Here is a 23,116-nt window from a genome sequence, read left to right on the forward strand (position 1 = left end):
CATACAGTACATTGAACAACATACCTATTTATATCTTAGAGGGGCCACAGTCCTAGGACTTAAAGGAATATAAATGAAATTTTTCCTCCTTCAAGAAGATTGGTAATTAATTCATATTATGTATTAAAATTATGGTTCTGAGAAGGCAAACAATCTTAATTCATAAGAACAATTAAGTTGAACTTGTAATTAAAAACACTAATCTAGGCTCTCAGTTTTATTGAACATTGACCAATGTTCAGTTGTAGCATTATAGTAGGGATACAACATGGCATTTCTAACATAATTCCTAAGAATGTGGAATGTACTTTTTCTAATTGAAATTCTTATAAATACACATCTGAGTGTCTGAGTATTCATTGCACCAAAATGACATTTAGAGCTAGAACAAACTATGGAAGGACTTTAATAATGGCATGACACCATATTAGCTCTGTTATTGTTTCAATAAGCAGTCAAAGAGGGAAGAGAAAGATCATTATTTTAGAAGGCTACATAACATTAGGCCAAGAACTAGACAGGGATCTAGTATGTTGGTAGCTTACCTCATGTCATAGATAAAAAGTACATAAGTTTCATCTAAATGTACATCAGAATCAGATTATATGTCCTATTAAGTACACACTTCAAGAATGCTATTTTGCGATTCTTTTAAAAATCATATCAGCTGTTTATGGAGGGCTTACTCAGATCATAGCATACCTGAATGGCAATTGAATTCCCAATTTCCCGTAAAAGGCTATTGATAAAAGTAGCAGTATTTGGGATGGAATAGTTAGGTAGATTGAAATGTGTCTTCCCATATGCCATTCCTACATTAAAAAATTACAGTTTCAAGGTTCCTGATGTTGCTGTTGTTTTTGTTATTTGTTACCCAGGAAAATAGCTGAACCCTGCCTTCTAACAATGTTGCTTTTTCTGTGCATAATCAGGAAATTTAAAAAGAAATTAATTTCAGGCTATCATAAGTATAAAAGTAAGGTACCATTTGATTGGTTATCATATTAATGGATCAATTAAACTTTACTTGGGAATTTTGGCTTCTGCTAGAAAGTATAAATTGAATATAACTTACTCAGTGATAACTCTTGTAGAAAGCTGTATGCAGCTGCAAGCATAATATATTGCTTTTAAATATTGAATCTTAAATACATTTAAGAAATCTGATGAATATCACTGAGCATCTTGTATTGAACTGAATGTGTGAGTAGCAATAAACACATTTTCTGGAAATACTTTTTGAAAGATGTAACTAATTAGTAAACTCTTTACTGGCCCTATGTGTTTATTTAGAAAAGAGTTTAAAATTGAGTTAAGGCTACATATAGTTTATAATATTTCAAAATGTTTTCATAAACTTTTAAATTACAGTGCATTCCATTTTTATTAACATTGTGCATATGAATATTACTACACTATGTACAATAAACACAATGCTGGAGTAATTTATCATACTATGTTACCTCTCATGCCTCATATTTCCAGAGTTTATTGCTGTATCCAACTAGATCCAAAAATTACTTTTGGGAATGAAAGATTCCCCTAACCTAGATAAATATTTTCTGCTGAGTTTAATTTGCTTCTTTAATAGCATTGGACAGACTGGTGTTAAAATAATGCAATAAATTATGTTGCCTAGATCTCCCCCAAATGCCTATATAATATTGGATGGGATTCCAGTCAATTATTGCTGCAGAAATTAACCATATTGTCTTTCTTTAAAAATATTAAGAGTCTCCTTGAGCTGAGAGGTAAATCTTATTTGCCTATTATTGATAGCAGATTAAGTCTATAGGATCCCTGGTTCTCTCTGAGCTTGGTTGTGTTTTTTTGCAGACATTTCATTACCAAACTAGGTAATATCATCTGTGCTAGAACCACCAAGACTACCCCCACCAATAGTGACAGGGCAATATAAAATGAGAACAAACCTAGCACTAATTATTCTTCCTAGTTCGGTAATGAAATGTCTGCAAGAAAACAACCAAGCTCAGAGAGAACCAGGGTTACACATATTCCCTTCCAATTATTAAGACTAATTTGAGGCAGTTTGGTGTAGAGTAGAATAGAATTTTATTGGCCAAGTGTGATTGGACACACAGGGAATTTGTCTTGATGCACATGCTCTCGGTGTACATAAAAGAAAAGATACGTTCATCAAGAATTATAAATGGTTAAGTAACCAGGAGACTATGAGTTCTGGTTCCACCGTAGGTATGAAAGCCAGCTGGATGTCTTTGGGCCAGGCATCTCTCTCTCTCAACTTTCCTCACAGGATTGTTGTTGTTAAGGAAAATAGGAGGAAGGAGTATCAGATATGTTTGCTGCCTGGAGATACTTATGAAGTAACAAAGGCAGGATAAAAGTAAAAAGATAAATAAAATGAAGACAGGATCATTAGGAAAAGGGAATGGGAAATAATGCCCCATGCCAAAGAATAGAAAAGCTGAATCAGGTGTGTGGCCTGTTTCAATGGAAAAGGGTGAGCCTTTTGTTAGATCTATGATAAATGAAACTACCTAAAGTTTGGAAGTCATTCCTTGTATTTGTTGAATATACAATTGCCTACTTTTCTCAGTCTGATATTTGGTTGCATTAATAGAAAGAGAATCATCTGAGGTGTTGTACCCAGTAAGTAATTTTTACCATGTAGGCAACTGAAAGTGTATTTTATACATGTTGACTTGCGAAAATTAATTAGGCTGACAGGACCATGAGATACCTGACTGAAGCTGGAGAAAATAACGGATTAAAGTATTACTACTAATAATGTTCATTTATTTGTTTTTGTGTCCTCACTTTGTTTAAGAATATAATAAATTGGATGAAGGATTCCACATATAGTTGAAAGTGACATTAGGAAACAGTATAGAAGAAACATCCAAGTCACTTAAGGCCTAATTCTCATGAGATTTTCAACCTCTGCTTCGTGACTGAATCTTCATGTGGTGCAAAACACAGCAAAATCTTTTACATAGATAGTCATTAAAATGGACAAAGTAAAATCAATGGCCCACACCAATGATGGCGAACCTTTTTTGGCTTGGGTGCTAAAAGGGTGCGCACATGCAAGATAGGGTGCACTCGTGTACCCACACCCATAATGCAATGCCCTGCCCCTGCACACATGTGCACAACCCTGTTCTGCCCCCCACCCATTCACACAAACCCCCTGCATCCCCACATGTGCACAGCAATGTTACCTCTAATTTTTTTTCCGGTGTGGGCAGAAAAGTACAGTGTCTAAGTGGCAGTCCCTTTGGGACTGGGCGGCACAGAAGTCAAACAAACAAACAAACAAACAAACAAATAAATAAATAAATAAATAAATAAATAAAAACAAATAAAATAAAATAAATTTTCATGCCTCTGCGCCTGATTTGTTTTCACAGATGTCACCCAAGACAACTTACTGTATAATTATTTGGGGCTTGGTGCTGGGACATAATAAAGTCCCTTCCCACTATGTTATTCTGTTATTTTATATTTCAATTAATATCATTATCTTCTTATAAATCCAGATAGGCCGTCATGCCTACTCCTCCTTCTTATACATTCTTCTTAAAAGAAACAAAAAACCCTTATACAAATTTTTCCTAATTAGGAAAAAAAAATCCCTTCTTTTTATTAAAAAAAATTAATAATAAAACAAAACCAAAATCTATTACTATTAAAACTAAAACAATCAGTAAAATCAAAAACACAACTTTTAATAAATCCATGCTTTAAAATCTTCATTTCTTTTATATTCTTTTGTATTATAGTAATCTAATAATACTATGAAAATCTATCTGAACACCAATGCATCAATTAATACTGTATATTTCCATATTTACTTTTCTATAATTTCATTCAATATTTCCAAGTCCAATTAATTTTCAGGACTTAGCATTTACTATTATTAATTTTCATCAAATCTTCTACATTTCCAAGTATATTTTAAATTCATAATGCAAAGCCATAAAATCATACATACATATAATAAACTCTTTGTATCCTATGTATCTTCCATTAATTTTACCTATGTAAATCAATATAGTTCTGAAATTCTAATCCAAATTTACGAATTAATACATCCTAATATTAAACAACACCTAAATATATATGTTACCATCATTCCATAGTCAATCCATATTTAATGATCAATCATCCCTCCTCAAATTTCTACCACTGTCTCATTTCTGTGTGCCTCTCTTGTCTCTCCCCCTTTTCTCTCTTGTTTGTTTCTCATTTCTCCCTCTTCCTCCCTTTTTCTCTCATTCCTTCCCCCTCTCACTTCTCCTCTCTTTTTCCATCCCTGTCTCTTCCACCCCCACCCGTGTGTGCATGTGTGTGTGAACTCTTGAACCATTTCCAAAAACAGGTGAGGGCTAGGGTTTTTTCTCTGTTATTATTTGGGTGCTTTTTACCATATGCTTTAAATCAAGAGTCACTTCTCTCTCTCTTTTGTTTCTCTCCTCTCATTTTCTGCCTCAATCATTTTCTAATTTCTCCTTTTTTTCTCCCCTTTTTCTCATTTTTTTTCCTCTCTCTTTTCCTTCCTCTCCTTTTCTCTCTCACTCTCTCACTTTCTCTCTCTCTCTTGCTTTCTTTCTCTCTCACACTCTTTCTCTCTTGCTTTCTTTCTCTCTCTTTCTCTCTTTCTCCCACCCCCCCTCTTGCTACATGTTCAACGGTGGTGGGGTCCATGCTCTCAATTTGGGCCGCCACCATCTTACTCATCTTCGGTGGTGGGGGGCAGCCCAAAGCATGGCGGCGGGGGAGGAGGTGAAACTCAGGGATAAGTTCCGGGCCCGTCGCCCTCGGCACCAAGATGGGATTGGGCAGTGAAGGGGACCTGGCGGCAAGGGGCAGCCCCCAGCATGGCAGCGGGGGAGGAGGCAAAGCTGGCTGCCCAGGAAAGTGGCACATTTGAAAAACGCGCATTTGAAAACATAGAAACATAGAACATTGACGGCAGAAAAAGACCTCATGGTCCATCTAGTCTGCTCTTATACTATTTCCTGTATTTTATCTTAGGATGGATATATCTTTATCCCAGGCATGTTTAAATTCAGTTACTGTGGATTTACCAACCACGTCTGCTGGAGGTTTGTTCCAAGGATCTACTACTCTTTCAGTAAAATAATATTTTCTCATGTTGCTTTTAATCTTTCCCCCAACTAACTTCAGATTTAGCGTGCTGCTTTCCTGTGCGCAGGGCTTGATGTCGGCTCAAAGCCCCGCAGAGCTGCCGCCACCACCTCCCCCTTCTGTTCCAGTGCAGACCGAGCCCCTCCTTTCCCCCCTCAAAACCTGCTCCCACCTCCCACCATCCAAGGACCCTTTATCTCCCCTGCCACCGCCGGCTCCAATCCCCGTGCCCGCCCCGCCCGGCCACCAACCTCCAGCTGGGAGCCGCAAGCCAAAAGCACCCGCCGCTTAGGAGGAGGAGGGGGAAGCACGAAACGCCAAAGCGGCAGGCAGGGGCCTCTTCCGCCACCCTCCTCTCTGCGCAGCCTTTGAAAAGCGTGTGCCAAGCTTAAATTTTTAATGCGCTACAGCACAGGGCACATCTTAGAGGGAACATTGGTGCACAGGCCTCACTGAAGCCTCTGGACTTCCGGTTGGCCGCTTTTGCTGTCCTCGGGCTTTCCTGAACCCTGGGGATGTTGAAAAACTTCCCATCAGCCCAGCCACAATTTCTTTTTCGAACATCCGTTTGGCCTGTTGGGCTATTTTTTTGCCATCCCCAGGGTTCAGGAGGCTTTCCTGAAGCGTGGGGAGAGTGAAAATGACCAAAAAGAATGCTGAAAAACAGCTCGCCTGTGCACACATGCGTGCTGGAGCTGACATAGTGCAACACATTGCGTGCCTTCAGATGTGGCTTAGGTTCCCCATCAATGGCCTACACTAACCAAAGTAGAGCAGTTCAGATCTGTACCACACAAACATATTCTTATGTACAAGACCACAGTAATTATTCATTGACCTAGAGTAACTCCATCTCTGACCATTCCAGGAATGAGGAGTACAATAAATTCAGTATTGGGAAAAAAATTACATTTAGAAGTATAAACTATAATGGTACTAATATGAATAAGCCATTATTGCTTTGCTTTCTTCTATGTAATCATACATATAGTTACAGGTACAGGTGTCCAACTTGTCTGGTACCCTTCAAAACCTACAGAATGCAGTGGCAAGATGCCTACTTTGTGAATAATATAGATAAGTACAGTGGTACCTCGGTTTTCAAACTCCTTTGTTTTCGTACATTTCGGATACCGAACAAAATTTTCTGCAAAAATTTGCTTCAGTATCCGAACAAAAATTCGGATACTGAACAGAAAATTTTGTTTACTACCCGAAATGTAAGATCTGAGGGGACGAGGTGAGAGGGAATGGGAGTTGGAATCCCGACACGCCCCTCCTGGCTGCCCTCTTAACAGCTGCCCAGTCTCTACCTTGTAAATGCTCCAAGCTGCAGGAAGGGTAGGGCTGGCTGCAATACCGGCAGCTTCGGGGGGCTCCTTTCCTCAGCTGTTCAGTTGGTTACATGCAGGCAGCTGCACCAACTTTTTCTTTCCTGCCGCTGGCCGCTCCGGCAGCTTCCCTTCGAGGAGCAGCAGCAGCGTCAGGAACGTCACGTGATGAAGGGAAGCCGCCGGAGCCGCCGCTGGGAAAGAAAAGGTTGAGGCAGCTGCCTGGAGGTAATGAACTGCTGAGGAAAGGAGCCCCCCGAAGCTTCCGGTATTGCAGCCAGCTCTACCCTTCCTGCAGCTTGGAGCAGTTACAAGGTAGAGACTGGGTGGCTCGAGGAGCAGCAGCAGCAGTGCCGGGAACATCGCGCGGTTCAGTTGGTTGCCTCCAAGCAGCTGCACGAACTTTTTCTTTCCTGGCGGCGGCGGCGGCTTCCCTTCATCACGTGACGTTTCTGGCCGCCAGGAAAGAAAAAATTCGTGCAGCTGCTTGGAGGCAACCAACTGAACCGCTGAGGAAAGTAGCCCCCCGAAGCTGCCGGTTTTGCAACCAGCCCTACCCTTCCTGCAGCTTGGAGCAGTTACAAGGTAGAGACTGGGAGGCTGTTAAGGGGGCGGCCAGAAGGGGCGTGTCAGGATTCCGACTCCCCTTCCCTCTCACCCCATCCCCTCAGATCTTTATCCCATAGGAAATAGAGGAAATACTGTAGATTTAATTGGTTCCCAGCAAGTCAATGAACTGGGAACCAATTAAATCCATTTCCATTATTTCCTATGGAATAAATTAATTCGGTTCTCGACCAAATCGGTTCTCAACCACACTTCTGGAACGGATTGTGGTCGAGAACCGAGGTACCACTGTAGTTTGGCCCTGTTAATTTTTTTCAATTTATTTTCATCTGCCACTGTGATAGCATGTCTGTTCTTAGAACCTGTCAATTCTAGAATTTTTCCTTTTTAAGTTTTATTTATTTTAATATGATTCTTTTTTCTTTTTTCATTTTTTTTCTTATGCCTTATTTATGAGATATTTTAGACTACCAAATCCCTTTCCACTCTAAGCTGTATAGTATTGATAGAGCTATTGCAATTTGAATGATATTTTCTAGAATTTTCTCACATCCAAATAATTCACTTTGTATCAGACAAATCTACAGTGGTATGATGCATTAAAAATTAGGTGATTTTTTTTTTACAGTTTTACATATCAAAGCACATTGATATTCAATCTATTTAATTTAGCCTTACAATTCAGATGATGAATAGCAATAGCACTTAGACTTATATGCTCATTCATTGTGCTTTACAGCACCTTCTAACTCTTTTACATTGTCAGCATATTTCTGCCAACAATGTGGCTCCTCATTTTACCAATCTTGGAAGACTGAGTCAACTTTGAGCAGGTCAGAATCAAATTCCAGACTAGGTGCAGAATTTGCCTGCAATACAGTATTCTAACCACTGTGCCACTGATCAATCAGCTTAGTCATATCCCACTTGATGCACAAATGGATATTACATGCCTTAGCAGTGGCTGTCACAAGTCCTGCTGAGAGAAGTTGATGCTGAGCATTTATTCCATCTATTCCACCAATTCCAGTATTTATTTCTCAAGATGACCTTATTTTGGATGATATATGACTTCATGTAGTCTTTGCTCTCCTACCTTACTTGCTGGACATTCCCCGTCTATATCGTCTTTGTAAGTCTTGAAAACAGAAAACATTCAGTCATAGCTGTATTTAATGAAGTGTGCTATACAGAAGCTTTTACAGATTTAGAACATTCCAAATGAGTTCTGTATATAAGCATAACTCATGTGTAAATTAATAAATAACAATTCAAATATTTTCAGTTAAACGAATGTAAATTGTCCATAATTAATTTTATTTTTTAATTATGTACATAGGATTGTGTGTTTGTTAATATGATCCAGTGGGTTAGGGATTTTCTTTCTTTCACTGTGAGTTATTGAAAAGTATTTGTGTTGTGAACTAAGGTCGGCTCAGCCAATCTCATTGTACACATGTTGTGCATTGACAATAAAGGTTTGAATTTGAGTTGAATTTTGGAAATATAAATTAACCTATAAATAGGCTGGATAGGAGGGGTTTGGGGTTAAAGTTTTAGAAGATTGTCCTTTGCCTTGATTTTTTTCATTTTAGTTAATATTATTGTTGTAGCCAATGCTGTCATTTTGTTTTTCACATTTTTTAATAGCAACTTTATATTGCCCTTTAAGGGTTTTGGATAAATTTTGGGTAAATATAGTTTTGTCTTCAAATAATTAACTGAAGAAATGCTCCAAGTAATAAAGATATTTCCAAATCAATAAATGTGTAGTGCTTTTCTCTCTTAAAAATTGATTCATCTGCATCTTTTACTTTTGAGTTCTAGTACTTCTGCTTTGTATTAGCTTATTTAAAAATCTGAAAGTAGTATATTCCTTTCCCACCACCATTATTAGATCAAACATAGATTAAGCAAATCTTGACAGTGTAAAAATAAAATTACATCTGATTTCTTTCTATGTCAGACATGGAAAAATGAAAATATGAAATCTAAACCTAGTGACATAAGGCAAACTAAATCACATTTAAAATGACATTCTTTGATTTTTATTTGTGGCTGTTGAAAATAGTGTGCCTAAATCAAATGATGAGAGACATGAAAGCACATATGCTTTTCTTTAGCTTTCTTTTCCCACAAGGCTCTGTGGTAGGTAATAAAACACATATTTTGCCCTAAATTGAAAAGGAAGCATACAATAAAACTTCAACTGTAGCTCCTACGTGGCTTTTGGGGGGGGGGGGGGGGGATTGGCAACTGGGCTCATTATGTCGGCTCTGTTTTTAGAAAAGATTGCAAAACACACCTATTTCAACTTATTTTTGGATATAAATTTCTAAACTTTATGAAGAGTTTTGAGCAAAGACTGAAGTAATAAGTTCTACTAGTTTATTTGCTGATTTTCCTCTGTTATTTGGTTTTTTTTACTTGTTTTGAAGCTGCTTGGACCTACCAATTCAAACACTGTCTGATTTAATAAACCATCTATAAGCACATGTATCTTACGTTTAGCATTTTTGTTCTATTTTTAAGAAACTTTTCTCAGCTGATACATCATCTGTTTTCTGTTGCAGCTGGCAATACTAGAATTTCCTCCAAAATTGCTATTTGGAAACAAGGATGAACGTGTTATTGCGGAGCGGAGGAATCACTTAGAGGTAATAGAATTTTTTTTAAAAAAAACTTTTTCCAGGTTCTTTTATTTACACAATTTATTTACACAATTATACTTGTGATCCAAACAAATCATTTCATGTTGTAAAAATCAGATACCCCATGCTTCATTTAACATGGGATATGAAAGCTATATAAGATACACAGGACATAAATCTATGAAAAATATTAAAAAGCGTCTTGAGCTTATATTGAAATATTTTGTAGAATTCAATAGAAACTATTTCTTTACATAGCTAAAAGATATATGCAAGATGAATCTTTAGAGCAGAAACTATTTAAATTTGTTGATCTGAATTTTCTTATCATTCTCTCCATTCCTGATATTCAATAGCAGTGCTGTTTTGTTGCAAAGTATTCCATTCAATTATGGGAGTGAAATATTAACTGTGTTTGGAAAATCATGGATGGATGGATGGGTGGCTGGATGGTTCACAAACTATTTAAAAATATAACAAAAAAACCCCCAATACAACAATTTAAAATCAAGGAAAAATAATGTAAAAGCATCTTAAACAATCATTAAAATATGTAAAACCCATAGCCAAGGCAATACCATTCTTCAAAATATTCAGTTCAACAATAAGGAAAGTGAACACAAGAACAATCTGAAGTTAGTTGGGGGAAAGATCAAAAGCAACATGAGAAAATATTATTTTACTGAAAGAGTAGTAGATCCTTGGAACAAACTTCCAGCAGACATTGTAGATAAATCCACAGTAACTGAATTTAAACATACCTGGGATAAACATATATCCATCCTAAGATAAAATACAGAAAATAGTATAAGGGCAGACTAGATGGACCAGGAGGTCTTTTTCTGCCGTCAGACTTCTATGTTTCTATGTTTCTATCACTAATTCCACCACATTCTCAGGTCCACCAGTATATTGTTATTTATGCAGGCTGTTGTGATGCCACAATCTCAGTTGAAAAAGATTTTAATTGTCTTGATGTTGTAGTTGCCATGTTGGTGCTTACATTACTATTTCCTCCAATTAGCTTTTTAAAAAAAAATTGTGCTACCATATTTCTGCATTTCCTTTTCAACATGAGTTCAAACCTGATATTAGTATTACTGTCTATATAGATTAATGCCTATACTAACAATTCATTAGATTTGGGATTCCTGTTATTGGTTTGAATTATATCTTGCCTTTCTGCCCATCTACTTAATTTGTTAGGGATTGTAAGAGAGCACAGAATTTTTTTGTTGTTGTAGAGAAAGTCTTTTTCAAAAAATAGCTACAACAGTGAGACCATATTTATAATAGAAGGCTAAGAATTTGATCAAAAAATTATATACAGAATGAAAAAGCCTGAAATTAAAAGGTAATGGTGAGGCAGATGCTTTTTTTTAGGTGGCACAATAGAAAGTACCTACTTTCATAGGCTCATAACATGGACAATCCCCCAAAAGGTTATTCAGAATGAATGGTTAGTGATTTCTGATTTGATGCTTTTTCTTCTAAGCAAAAAACCTAACAGTGAACATTTAATCCCAAGAGTTGCTTTACTTCAATTTGCTGGGTCATTTACTTTCAACGACCATTTTTTTTAAAAAAGGATTACACTAATAAGAAGCAATGAGAAGAAAGTATCTGTCAGGGGCAAACATCAAAAGAACCTTCTGTCCTCTGGCCAAGATTACTTCAATCATTTTATGGTTTCAGAATCTGAATGGAATGTCCTACTGCCAGGATATTTTTGTATTTATTTAAAGAACCTTCTAAAGTGTTCAACTCTTAAAACTGGATTTCTACCATTATTTCTCCTACCTGCGGTTGCTACTTTCTATCATCTTTTCTTCTTCATAGAAGCTTCATTGCTTTCTTAGCTTCAAACAACTCGTGTTTGATGGCTAGATTCTCATATTCTGCCTCCATTCCAGCATTCCTACCACATTTGTAGCAAGATAGCAGCAGGATACCTCCACACCAACCACCCTTATTATCCACATGATAATTAAACAATCAGCTGATGGAGAATTCTGTGTGCATTTTGGCACAGGGAATGATTCACATAGAGTGAGTTGACATGGCTCCAATGCCTATTCTTGACTCAAAAGGGAGAGCAGTGTGGATGGAGAATGCTAACAAAAATGAAGAATTCAGCATTCTGAGATGTTATGTCTGCCAGTTAATGCAGTCCTGATCATTTCCATTCTGTGGGTAGAGCTGAACCTGAGATGTAGGAGGATGTAATAAAACCAGTGAAGATGAGTAATGACAATTCTTCTTCAATTGCTTTTAAAGTTGTGATTAAAAAGTGTTGAGAGAAATGAGCTTAACTGTGCTGGAAAGATTTCTAATAAACAATTGCAGTTTTGCCTTACTGGGGGGGACTATACTCCATTACGGCACTGTCATTTATCACACATCTTATTTTTCTAGTAGAAACTAGAAAAGAACAATGCTGTGTTTTCATAAATAGTGTTTTCATACATTTGACTACTACTGTTACAATGGTAAACATCAAAAACAGTACTATAATGTAACTATAATCTTATAAAATGTAAACTGAAATGCTGTTTCTTTTGCCATATTTAATTTAATCAGGACAGGACAGAATGAGCTGCAAAGGACCTTGCTCAAGCAGGAAAACCTATAGTAGTGATGGTGAACCTATGACACGGATGCCACAGGTGGCACACAGAGCCATATCTGCTGGCACACAAGCCATTACCTTAGTTCAGCTCCAACATGCATGTGTATGCCAGCCAGCTGATTTTTGGCTTGCACAGAGGCTCTTGGGGGGCATTTTTGGCTTCCAGAGAGCCTCCGTGGGGATGGGAGAGGGCATTTTTATCCTCCACCAGCTCCAGGGAAGCCTTTGGAGCGTGGGGAGAGCAAAACACAAGCCTTGGAGGGCCAGAAACAGGCCATTTCTGGCCTCCAGGGGGATGGCGAAAGCTGTTTTCGCCCTTCCCAGGCATTGAATTATGGGTATGGGCACGCACAATAACGCATGCCTATGCTCTTTTGGCACCCAAGGAAAGAAAGGTTCACCATCAATTACCTATACCATTTTAGATAAGTGACTGTCTAGGCCAGGGGTGTCAAACTCAAGGCCCGGGGACTGGATCTGACCCATGAGGTCCTTATGGGGAGCCTGTTTTCAATGCAGAGCACATGGGCCACCACAGGCACCCCCAACAGGAGTGATGACAAACTGGCCACACCCACCCTGGCCACGCCCGCAGCACCCTACCCCCAAGGTCAAACACAACCTTGATGTGGCCCTCAGTGAAATCGGGTTTGACACATTTGGTCTAGACTCTTCTTAAAAACATCCAGTGTTTTTAATTTTCCTCATTGGTTAATTGTCCTCATTAGTTAATTGTCCTCACTCTTAGGAAGTTTCTCCTGAACTCTAAGTTGCTTCTTTCTTTGATTGTTCATACTGTGATAAAAAGCTTGTTATTTAAAAAATGGGATAATAATCCATTCTCAGAATTGGAATTATATGCTATGTTTCAATACCATCAGCAATTTAATAAATTATTTTTTGAATTGTTTATTGTGTTAGCAGTCTATCAAAAGTGTGGGGTGAGAATTGCTAGATTCTGCCCAACTAATTGCTGTCAAAAGATACCGATTTTACCTTGTGCTTAAGGTTAGGTGATTTGGTAAATAACCAAAAAATCATTGCCACTCTTTCTTTTCCTTAATATGCTAACTCCCATTTTATTTTGTTGGTATAGTCCCTATTAGCATTTTATTTTTGTTAGTCTTTTACTGTAAATTACTTCCAATTTTATGATAAAGAGGTACCACTATCTTTGATTTTGTATCCAATGCATTCTTTCCTTTTAACTTTGTTCCTGGGAGAGGAAACTATCATGAACTCAGCTAATATAAATGCTAAGCAGAAAGTTCATAAGATTAACTTACACAATAACATTGTTTCTATGTTCTGTGGGCGTATTTTGAAAGTTCGATTTCTCTTACCTTTAATTGTTTAGGGTTTGGGGAAAATGCATTTACAAGATCGTATTGCATTGTTATACAGTATGTGGAAATTTTAATAGTACATGCGTATTAAGAGTATGTGGCAAAGAGACATACCAATTAATACTGGTTCATTCACTGGTTTTTGAAATGTACATAACTTCTGTTTATTATTGGTCTTTACTTTCAAAAACCAAGCTTTGCCAAATATTTTAAAAGCAGAATTTAGAGCTGAAACTCCAGCCCAAATGTCCTTCCCTGTGTTACATCTTGAAGCCAAGTTAATTGCTTGAATTTTAGATCTAACAGTTTAGTTCATATCTTGATTGTATGCGTAAATTCACTATGCTATAAGCAGGCTATCGTGTCAATCTAAGTAATAGGCCAGGAAAAGATTTCTTTGTTGAGTCAGCAGGCAGCTGCTGAAATATTAGCTCTACTTGTCACCTGGAGGAATAACTTAAAAGGGCAATAGCACAGGAGGCTTACTGCAAAATGTTATCACTGAGCCATAATCAAGTATTTCTGGAGTATGAAAAATATCTACTATTTAACATTAACAGGGGCTAGATATTTACATTCAACTTCTGTAGGGAAAAATAGGGAAGAATATTAGGTCTCCCCCCCCCCCCGACGTCTGTGTTTATTTGTATCTGTGTGTCCATGCACATCCCACAATCAGGTTCAACCATATTGGACAAGTCTCATTAGTGGAGTCAGATGAAGTGTGTCTCTCCCATGAACAATATGGTGAGACATAATTTACAAAAAGCCATCCCACGTCACTCATCACCTGGATCAACAGGGACTAGACTAGGTGTTAGAGTTCCTGATATCAAATGAACTATATAACTCCAAGACCAGCAGCTGTAGAACTACTGAAAGAAAAGTTGTTTACACATTACAAATATATAAAGTTTGAAATAAAAATCCAACAAGAAAAAAATATCTGAAAAGAATATACCAGCTCAGGAGAAAACAAATTCCAGAAGTGGAAATACTGTAATAGGCTAGCAGATCAACATTGCTAAAGAAAAAACTATGGGATATAGTAAGTAGCTCATGGTTTGTTTGTTTTTTAAAAGAGACTCAGATCCATAACTTAGCCTCCAACATAAGTGACAACACTTAGACATAGGATTACCGGCTCCAACAAGACTAACCCAGCTGTTAATTTAGTGCTTTATGATAGCCTATTTCACAGCAAACCTCTAAATTATTTATTCAGTAGTTTAACTATGCAATTTTAACTTTACAGCGGGGCCTTCCTTGATTAAATCTGTCTTGACTGACACAGACAAGAATTTTGTTGATTAAAGTAATGAATAGAAGTTAATGTTTACCCATTCATGGCATTTGATAACTATAAATAGGGAAATGTCGTCATTATTCGCCTTTTTTAAAAACCCTGTGGGAATTTTAAAAAAAGAAAAGAAAAGGATATCAACATTTAATTTTAAAATCACTTCTTTTGGAAAGGAAAAAAAATCGTTGCTAAGTATGGAAATGTTTTATGTATTAATATGAAATGCACTGACACCTGAATGCATTTTTTTTGATAAATCAGCAGCAATTTCTTAACCATCATTTAGCAGGCTCTTTTCAATATGGCAAATACAAATATCATATTTTTCAGAGTATAAGACACACCTTTTCCCTCTAAAAGAGGGTGGAGATGTTGGTGTATCTTATACAGCCACTTTTGGCTTCCAGAAATACTGCCCCGCACATCCCATTTTTGCCAAAAATAGGCCCTTTTTTGAAAAATGGGGTATGAAGAGGGTTTGGGAGGCCTGCAGAGTGCTCCTGGGGTACAGAGAGGGCAAAAAGTGTGGTTGGTGGAGGGCTTGGGAGGGTTTTCATGAAAACAGGTCCGTTTTTTGCAAAAATGGGAGCATTTTTGCTCTCTCCATCCCCCAGGAGCACTCTGCAGGCCTCCCAAACACTCTATGTGCTCCATTTTTGTGGAAAACGGGGCCATCTTTCCCCTCCCCAACCCCCCCCCCCCCCACCTGTCACACTTTTTCCCTCCCCAGCCCCCAGGAGCACTCTGCAAGCCTCCCAAACCCACTGTACATCCCAGTTTTAACAGGATGCAAAGAGTGTTTGGGAGGCCTGCAAAGTGCTCCTGGGAGCCGGGGAGGGGAAAAACTTTTTTTTTCTTGTTTACCTCTTTGAAATCTTTGTGTGTCTTATATTCCAATGCATCTTATAGTCCAAAAAATATGGTATTTGGGGTAGAGCTACACAGAAAGGTTTAATCTCTGTTTTTATACAAGTTGTATGAAATGGCTATTACATTTGGTTTGGTACAAGAAAAGTAGAAGCAACTTTGGGCTGAAAAAAATTAAGAGATTTTTTTAACTCCACGGTTGAGTTTTACCCAAAGCTAACTTAAGTACTTATAACAAGGGTGGACAATTAATTTTTCTAAGGGGCCATATGAAAAACTGAGACTGTTATGAAAGGCCACTGCAGGCCAAACTGGGACTGCCCATAGGGTGTAAAATGCTCAGGTCTGCCCTTAAATCACTATTGAATCTTTCTATAAAACTCTACAAAAATAATAATAAATAGGTATCATTAATATTATACCATACCACATTGAATTTATTTATTTATTTATTTATTTATTTATTTATTTATTTATTTATTTATTTATTTATTTATTTATTTATTTATTTATTTATTTATTTATTTATTTATTTATTTATTTATTTATTTATTTATTTATTGGATTTGTATGCCGCCCCTCTCCAGAGACTCGGGGCGACTAACAGCGACAATAAAACAGTGTACAATAGTAATTTGGTATTGATGATTAAAAATCAATTAATATAAAAACCAAACATACATACATACATACATACCATGCATAGAATTGTAAAGGCCTAGGGGGAAAGAGGATCTCAATTCCCCCATGCCTGGTGGCAGAGGTGGGTTTTAAGTTGTTTACGAAAGGCAAGGAGGGTGGGGGCCGTTCTAATCTCTGGGGGGAGTTGGTTCCAGAGGGCTGGGGCCACCACAGAGAAGGTTCTTCCCCTGGGTCCCGCCAGGCGACATTGCTTAGTTGACAGGACCCGGAGAAGATCCACTCTGTGGGACCTAACTGGTCGCTGGGATTCATGCAGCAGAAGGCGGTCCCTGAGGTAATCTGGTCCGGTGCCATGAAGGGCTTTATAGGTCATAACCAACACTTTGAATTGTGACCGGAAACTGATCGGCAACCAATGCAGGCTGCAGAGTGTTGGTGTAACATGGGCATATTTGGGAAAGCCCATGATTGCTCTCGCAGCTGCATTCTGCACGATCTGAAGTTTCCGAACATTTTTCAAAGGTAGCCCCATGTAGAGAGCGTTACAGTAGTCAAGCCTCGAGGTGATGAGGGCATGAGTGACTGTGAGCAGTGACTCCCGGTCCAAGTAGGGTCGCAACTGGTGCACAAGGCAAACCTGGGCAAACGTCCCCCTCGCCACAGCTGAAAGATGTTTCTCTAATGTCAGCTGTGGATCGAGGAGGACGCCCAAGTTGCGAACCTTCTCTGAGGGGGCCAGTGATTCTCCCCCCAGGGTAATGGATGGACAGATGGAGTTGTCCTTGGGAGGTAAGATCCACAGCCACTCCGTCTTGTCTGGGTTGAGTTTGAGCTTGTTGACACTCATCCAGGCCCTAACATCCTCCAGGCACCGGCCCATCACTTCCACTGCTTCGTTGGCTGGACATGGGGTGGAGATGTATAACTGGGTATCATCGGCGTATTGATGATACCTCACCCCATGCCCTTGGATGATCTCACCTAGCGGTTTCATGTAGATATTAAATAACAGGGGGGAGAGGACCGACCCCTGAGGCACCCCACAAGGGAGAGACCTAGAGGTCGACCTCTTATCCCCTACTAACACCGACTGCGACCGACCAGAGAGGTATGAGGATTGCTTAATTATATGAGCCAAAAGTGTGGTAATTATAGATAGTAACATAATAAATGGTCTTAAAGAAGTACAATTACAGAAATGAATGAAAATTTATATTGTCAGAATCTAATTCTCTGTTCAATGAATGAATGCTCCTACAAATAAATTTGCCAGTGGTTTCTGTAAAAAGGAATTCTGGTGCCTTTTTATAGTTAGGATTAAATGTAAATATTTTTTTTAAAAAAATGAAGCTTCTGTCATTTATAATTAGTAACATGTGAATCTTTCTTATGACTTAGCTCTATAAATCAGGATTTTTAAGGACTAAATTGAAAAAGGGAAATGTCTTAGAAAAATAGTTACAAGTGTGTATTTCTTCCTAGTAGAATTTTATCAATTTTTTATGTTTCCTGACTTGGACTGAAATAATAAAATACATTTATTTTCCAGTTACAACACCTGAGGGAGAGAGAAATGCTAAGAGTAAGACGAATTGCCACCCTAATACAATGAGCCTACTGTTGCCTTATATAAATGAGCTGAGAAAAATATTTTCCTGTAGCTTAATGTGTCGCTAACAGTGACTGAATCCAGCAGACTAACAATATGATTTTGATAAAAATTAGCTTTTACCTAACAGCGTGTGACATTTACACCTAAAAGTTATTTAGCCACCCAAGAAATGGCTTGAGAAGAAGTTCTAGAAGAGTAAACCAATTTGATCTCTGTAGAAGTCATAGAAGAGTACAATAGCACTGAAAAGATAGTGAGTATTTCTGACCTTGATGGTAAAATGTAAAACTCAGACTATAGTGTTGAGATCTCTGATGAAAATTCTGGATTATTTCCATGTATCAGTGTTACAATCATATCTTATCAAATCATAGGTATGTACAATCATAGGTATGTTAGAATCATAGGTATGTGCAGCAAGTAGGCATATATTCTTGTTTCAAACCCAGAACTTATATTCCTCTTCCAGCAGTTCTCCTGAAGTATTTTGGATCAGATTTGGTTCAGTAGAGCTGAAAACTGGACCACTTTAGTTGTCCTTTTCCTCAGGAACTAATAGAGCTATCCTCTGGAATCAACTTCCCCCGGAGATTAGAACGGCCCCCACCCTCCTTGTCTTTCGCAAGTTACTTAAGACCCACGTATATCGCCAGGCATGGGGGAACTAAGACATCTCCCCCAGGCTTATTATATTTCATGTTTGATGTGTATGTGCTGTATGGTTTTTAATTGTTGAGGTTTTTATATATTTTATTATTAGATTTGTTCCATTGTGATACTGTTTTTATTACTGTTGTGAGCCGCCCCAAGTCTTCGGAGAGGGGCGGCATACAAATCTAATGAATTGAATTGAATTGAATCTTATCTAACAGTGCGACATATCCCTTCAGAACACCTTCCCTCTCTTTTCTCAACCACCTGTTCCTAGTACCAATTTTCCAATATCCTGCCAGTCCACCTGTTATACCTCTGTACTCATAGCATATTCCCTCCCTGTACTTCACCAATATCCACCTGTGTAAAATGGTGTTCTTCTTTTTCTAAGAACCTGACTGTTGAATTTATATAAAAACTGAGCAGTGGTTGAACAAGGATACATTCTCATTTCTTTTCCTTTCTAATTACATTGATTTATGAAAGTTTCCCTGCTGCATTATGTCATTTTGTAATCTGTACATGAGAGAAAGATGATAGCTATACAATATCTGTATCCACTGATGGTGAGTCAAAAGCTTCCTTAAATTCCAAGAAAACAACATTTGCAGTTGCTTTGAGTAGTCCAATATATTTTAGATTAGATGATAAAGTACTAAACCTTGATCCAAAGTGAGTTATCTGCTCGTAAACCAGTTTTCTGTCTGTCAAAACAATCTTCCCTTTCAATCAGTCTAGCAGTATCCAATGCAAATGTTCAGTGGTGCTTTATGCAAGAGTTAGGAAAAGCTGCCCAAGTTCCTACTGAAGTGTCATTTTAAAAAAGAATATTGAAGAAAATGAACTGATATCCAGATACAGTGATCCCTCGATTATCGCGGGGGTTACGTTCCAAGACCTCCCGCGATAATCGATTTTCTGCAATATAGCGGCGCGGAAGTAAAAACACCATTTTTGGCTGAATGTTGGCTGCCCCTGCCCCCCCAGCGCCTCCGGCGCCCTCGCTGCTACCGCCCGCCCGCCCGATCCACCCCTCTCACCGGCTTTCTTCGGACACGGGTCCTCCTGCAGCAGCGCTGGCGGCCACCGTTCCCTGTAGGCACCCGCCCGCCTGCCCGCCCGCCATTCGCCGCTCGCCCGCCCACCGTTCGTCGTTCGCCCGGCCACCCGCCGTTCGCCCGGCCACCCACCATTCGCCCGGCCGCTCGCCCGGCCGCTCGCTCGCTGCTCGCCCGCCCGTTCGCCCGGCCGCTCGAGAGCAAGAGGGGGAGAGATAGAGAAAGAGAGAGAAGGAAAGAAAGAAAGAGATGAGAGAGTGAGGAAGAGAGTGTGAGAGAGGAAGAAGCAAGATAGAGAAAGAGAGAGAAAGAAAGATGAGAAAGGAAGGAAGAGAGAGAGGAAGAAAGAGAGAGAGAGAAGAGTGGAAGGAAGAGAGAGAGAAATGATAGAAAAAAAGAGAAATGAGAAAATGATTGAAGCAGAGAATGACAGGAAAAAAAGAGAAAGAGACAGAGAAGTGACTCTTGGTGATGACGTATGACGTCATCGGGTGAGAAAAACCGTGGTATAGCAAAAAAACCGTGGAGTATTTTTTAATTAATATTTTTTGAAAAACCGTGGTATAGCGTTTCGCGAAGTTTGAAGCTGCGAAAATCGAGGGATCACTGTACTTAAATTTTGCAAGAATAAAGGCAGTATTGTTAGCCTTACTTTTACAGTTGAGATGTAGGCTGGGTTGTTCTGTTTTTTTCTGTTCTCCAAATGAGTTTTTGGAAGGTTCCTAAATATTTATTTTTATCATAATTTATTAATCTTTTCATACAACATACCTTATATATTAGATTTGTAAAATATATGTTGAGTTGGACAATACACATCTTATTGGACAAAAACATACCATCCAATTTTTCTATTAATTACTCTTGTTGTCAGGTCAAGGCAGATATTCCGGTTATGCTTTTGTACTGAGTTTGTATGTATCAGGTTTTCAGATAATGCTCACAACTCATGTATATCAATGACTGGAATGCTCAAATATAGAAAGAAGATGCATTTCGTCTTGTCCCTTTTCAGAGCCAACTTATCAATCATCCTTCAGTTTTTGATTTCACTCAAGGAAGTGAAGAGTGATGCATATCAAGCATTTGGGCTAGCTGTTTGCCGAAGCCATCTCAGAAATTGACACCTGTCACTGCTAACCTAGAGACATGTAGTAAATTCAATTCCTCTGTTGTTTCCTGTGAATAGTTTTTGACAAGACTTGTTTTGACTATTGCTCAGGAGAAAAGATTGATTTCCTTCACTATCAAGACCTATTTTGTTCTTTTTTTAATATGCCCTTATACATTCAAAAAGCTCACAGGAGTGCAGAATTATAAATCATACGTTTTACTCTCCACAACAGGTGAAAGAGTGAGGGATTTTTCTCTCAATTGGCACAAATAACCTTATTTTTAAATGTGTAAACACGAGAAAGATTATTACATTCTATGGATTCCAAATGGATTTCATGTATTAAGTTATAATAGGAAGCATTATGGCAAATAATTATTGCAGGTTGAACTTGACTTGCTGGGACAGTTAATTTGATGGATGATATTCAGTATGATATTCATACCAACAGATTTTCATTGGAAAAGTCTTGGTAATAAATGATGCAGAAAACATTAATAATATAATGTTTTTGCTATTATAGCTTGAGAACAGTAGAGTCTTAGCAATTTAGTAATAGACAATGGCTTTATCCCAGTTCTGTTTATTTTCTGTTGCAACCCACAAACATTTCACATAGCTGTTTCATTTTTGTTTTTTAGTTATTTTTTAAATGGCAACAGGAACTTTTGGCTGAAATAAAGAAAAATCCATAGTGTGGAGGTTCCCATGATTTCTCTTCCATGAAATGAAATCTAGTCATTAGACCTGACCTAAATGTATGTCTCTAACCCTGACTTTGGACAATGTATATACCAGTGATGGCATGCGGAGCCATATCTGTCGGCACACAAGCCGTTGCCCTAGCTTAGCTCCAGCACATGTGCGCACTGGCCAGCTGATTTTTGGCTCGCACGGAAGCTCTGGGAGGGCATTTTTGGCTTTTGGAGGGCCTTGGGGGGATGGGGGAGGGCGTTTTTGCCCTCCCCAGGCTCAAGGGAAGCCTCTGGAGCCTGGGGAGGGTGAAGAATGGGCCTACCAGGCCCACCAGAAGTTGGGAAACAGGCTGTTTCTGGCTTCCAGAGAGGCAGGGGAGGCAATTTTCATCCTCCCCCCAGGCATTGAATTATGGGTGTGGGCACTCACGCAGACGTAATAGTGTATGCGGACACGCTTTTGGCACTCAAGGCAAAAAAGGTTCGCCGTCATTGGTACAGTGATACCTCGTCTTACTAGCTTAATTGGTTCCAGGATGAGGTTTGTAAGGTGAAAAGTTTGTAAGAGGAAACAATGTTTCCCATAGGAATCAATGGAAAAGCGATTAATGCTTGCAAGCCCAAAACTCACCCCTTTTGGCAGCCGAAGCGCCCGTTTTTACGCTGCTGGGATTCCCCTGAGGCTCCCCTCCATGGGAAACCCCACCTCCGGACTTCCATGTTTTTGTGATGCTGCAGGGGAATCCCAGCAGCACAAAAACGGTTGCTTCACTGGCAACGGAAGTCCGGAGGTGGGGTTTGCCACCGAGGGGAGCCTCAGCGAAATTGCAGCATGGCAAAAACATGGAAGGCCTCGAAACCCCACCTCCGGACTTCCATGTTTTTGTGATGCTGTGATTTTGCTGGCTCCCCTCACTGGAAACCCCACCTCTGGACTTCCGTTGCCAGCGAAGCACCCATTTTTGCACTGCTGGGATTCCTTTGCAGCATCACAAAAACACAGAAGTCTGGAGGTGGTGTTTCCCATGGAGGGGAGCCTCAGGGGAATCCCAGCAGCGCAAAAATGGGCGCTTCGCTGGCAACAGAAGTCCGGAGGCGGGGCATCCCAGTGCCGGCAGCTTGGGTTTGTAACGTGAAAATAGTTTGGAAGAAGAGGCAAAAAAATCTTAAACCCCGGGTTTGTATCTCGAAAAGTTTGTATGACGAGGGGTTTGTAAGATGAGGTATCACTGTATATACAAATTACAGTAATCACAATAAATGCAAAATATCTTTAAGAAATCTAAAATTTGCTTAAATTTGTTTTACTTAAAGCTTGCTGAAAATAAAATCTTTGGAAGACAATGGAAATATTTTTCAATTTGTATTATCATATGAGACATTAAGCAAATTCCAAGAAATTAGGGGGTTTTATTGCATCGTAATATGATAATTACAGTTTTATGTATTCTTATTGTATTCTCTAGTCTAAGGACCATAATAAAACTTTTAATTTGATTGTGTCATAAATCTTT

At 38.8% G+C, this 23,116-nt stretch overlaps 1 protein-coding gene across 5 annotated transcripts in view; it reads left to right on the forward strand.

Annotated features, from left to right (window-relative positions):
• KIF16B (kinesin family member 16B) overlaps window positions 1–23,116 on the forward strand; it is a 176,778-nt gene that overhangs the window by 149,312 nt on the left and 4,350 nt on the right. For all 5 annotated transcript variants that reach the window (XR_011557365.1, XM_070732601.1, XM_070732597.1 and 2 more), the window contains one exon: window positions 9,605–9,688. Coding sequence is in view for 4 of the 5 variants with exons in the window: in XM_070732601.1 (XP_070588702.1) it covers window positions 9,605–9,688 (84 nt within the window). In the remaining variant the exon portion in view is untranslated. The remainder of the gene's footprint in view (window positions 1–9,604; window positions 9,689–23,116) is intronic.

This window comes from Erythrolamprus reginae, chromosome 1, assembly GCF_031021105.1.
Source record: "Erythrolamprus reginae isolate rEryReg1 chromosome 1, rEryReg1.hap1, whole genome shotgun sequence".
Classification (NCBI taxonomy): domain Eukaryota; kingdom Metazoa; phylum Chordata; class Lepidosauria; order Squamata; family Dipsadidae; genus Erythrolamprus; species Erythrolamprus reginae.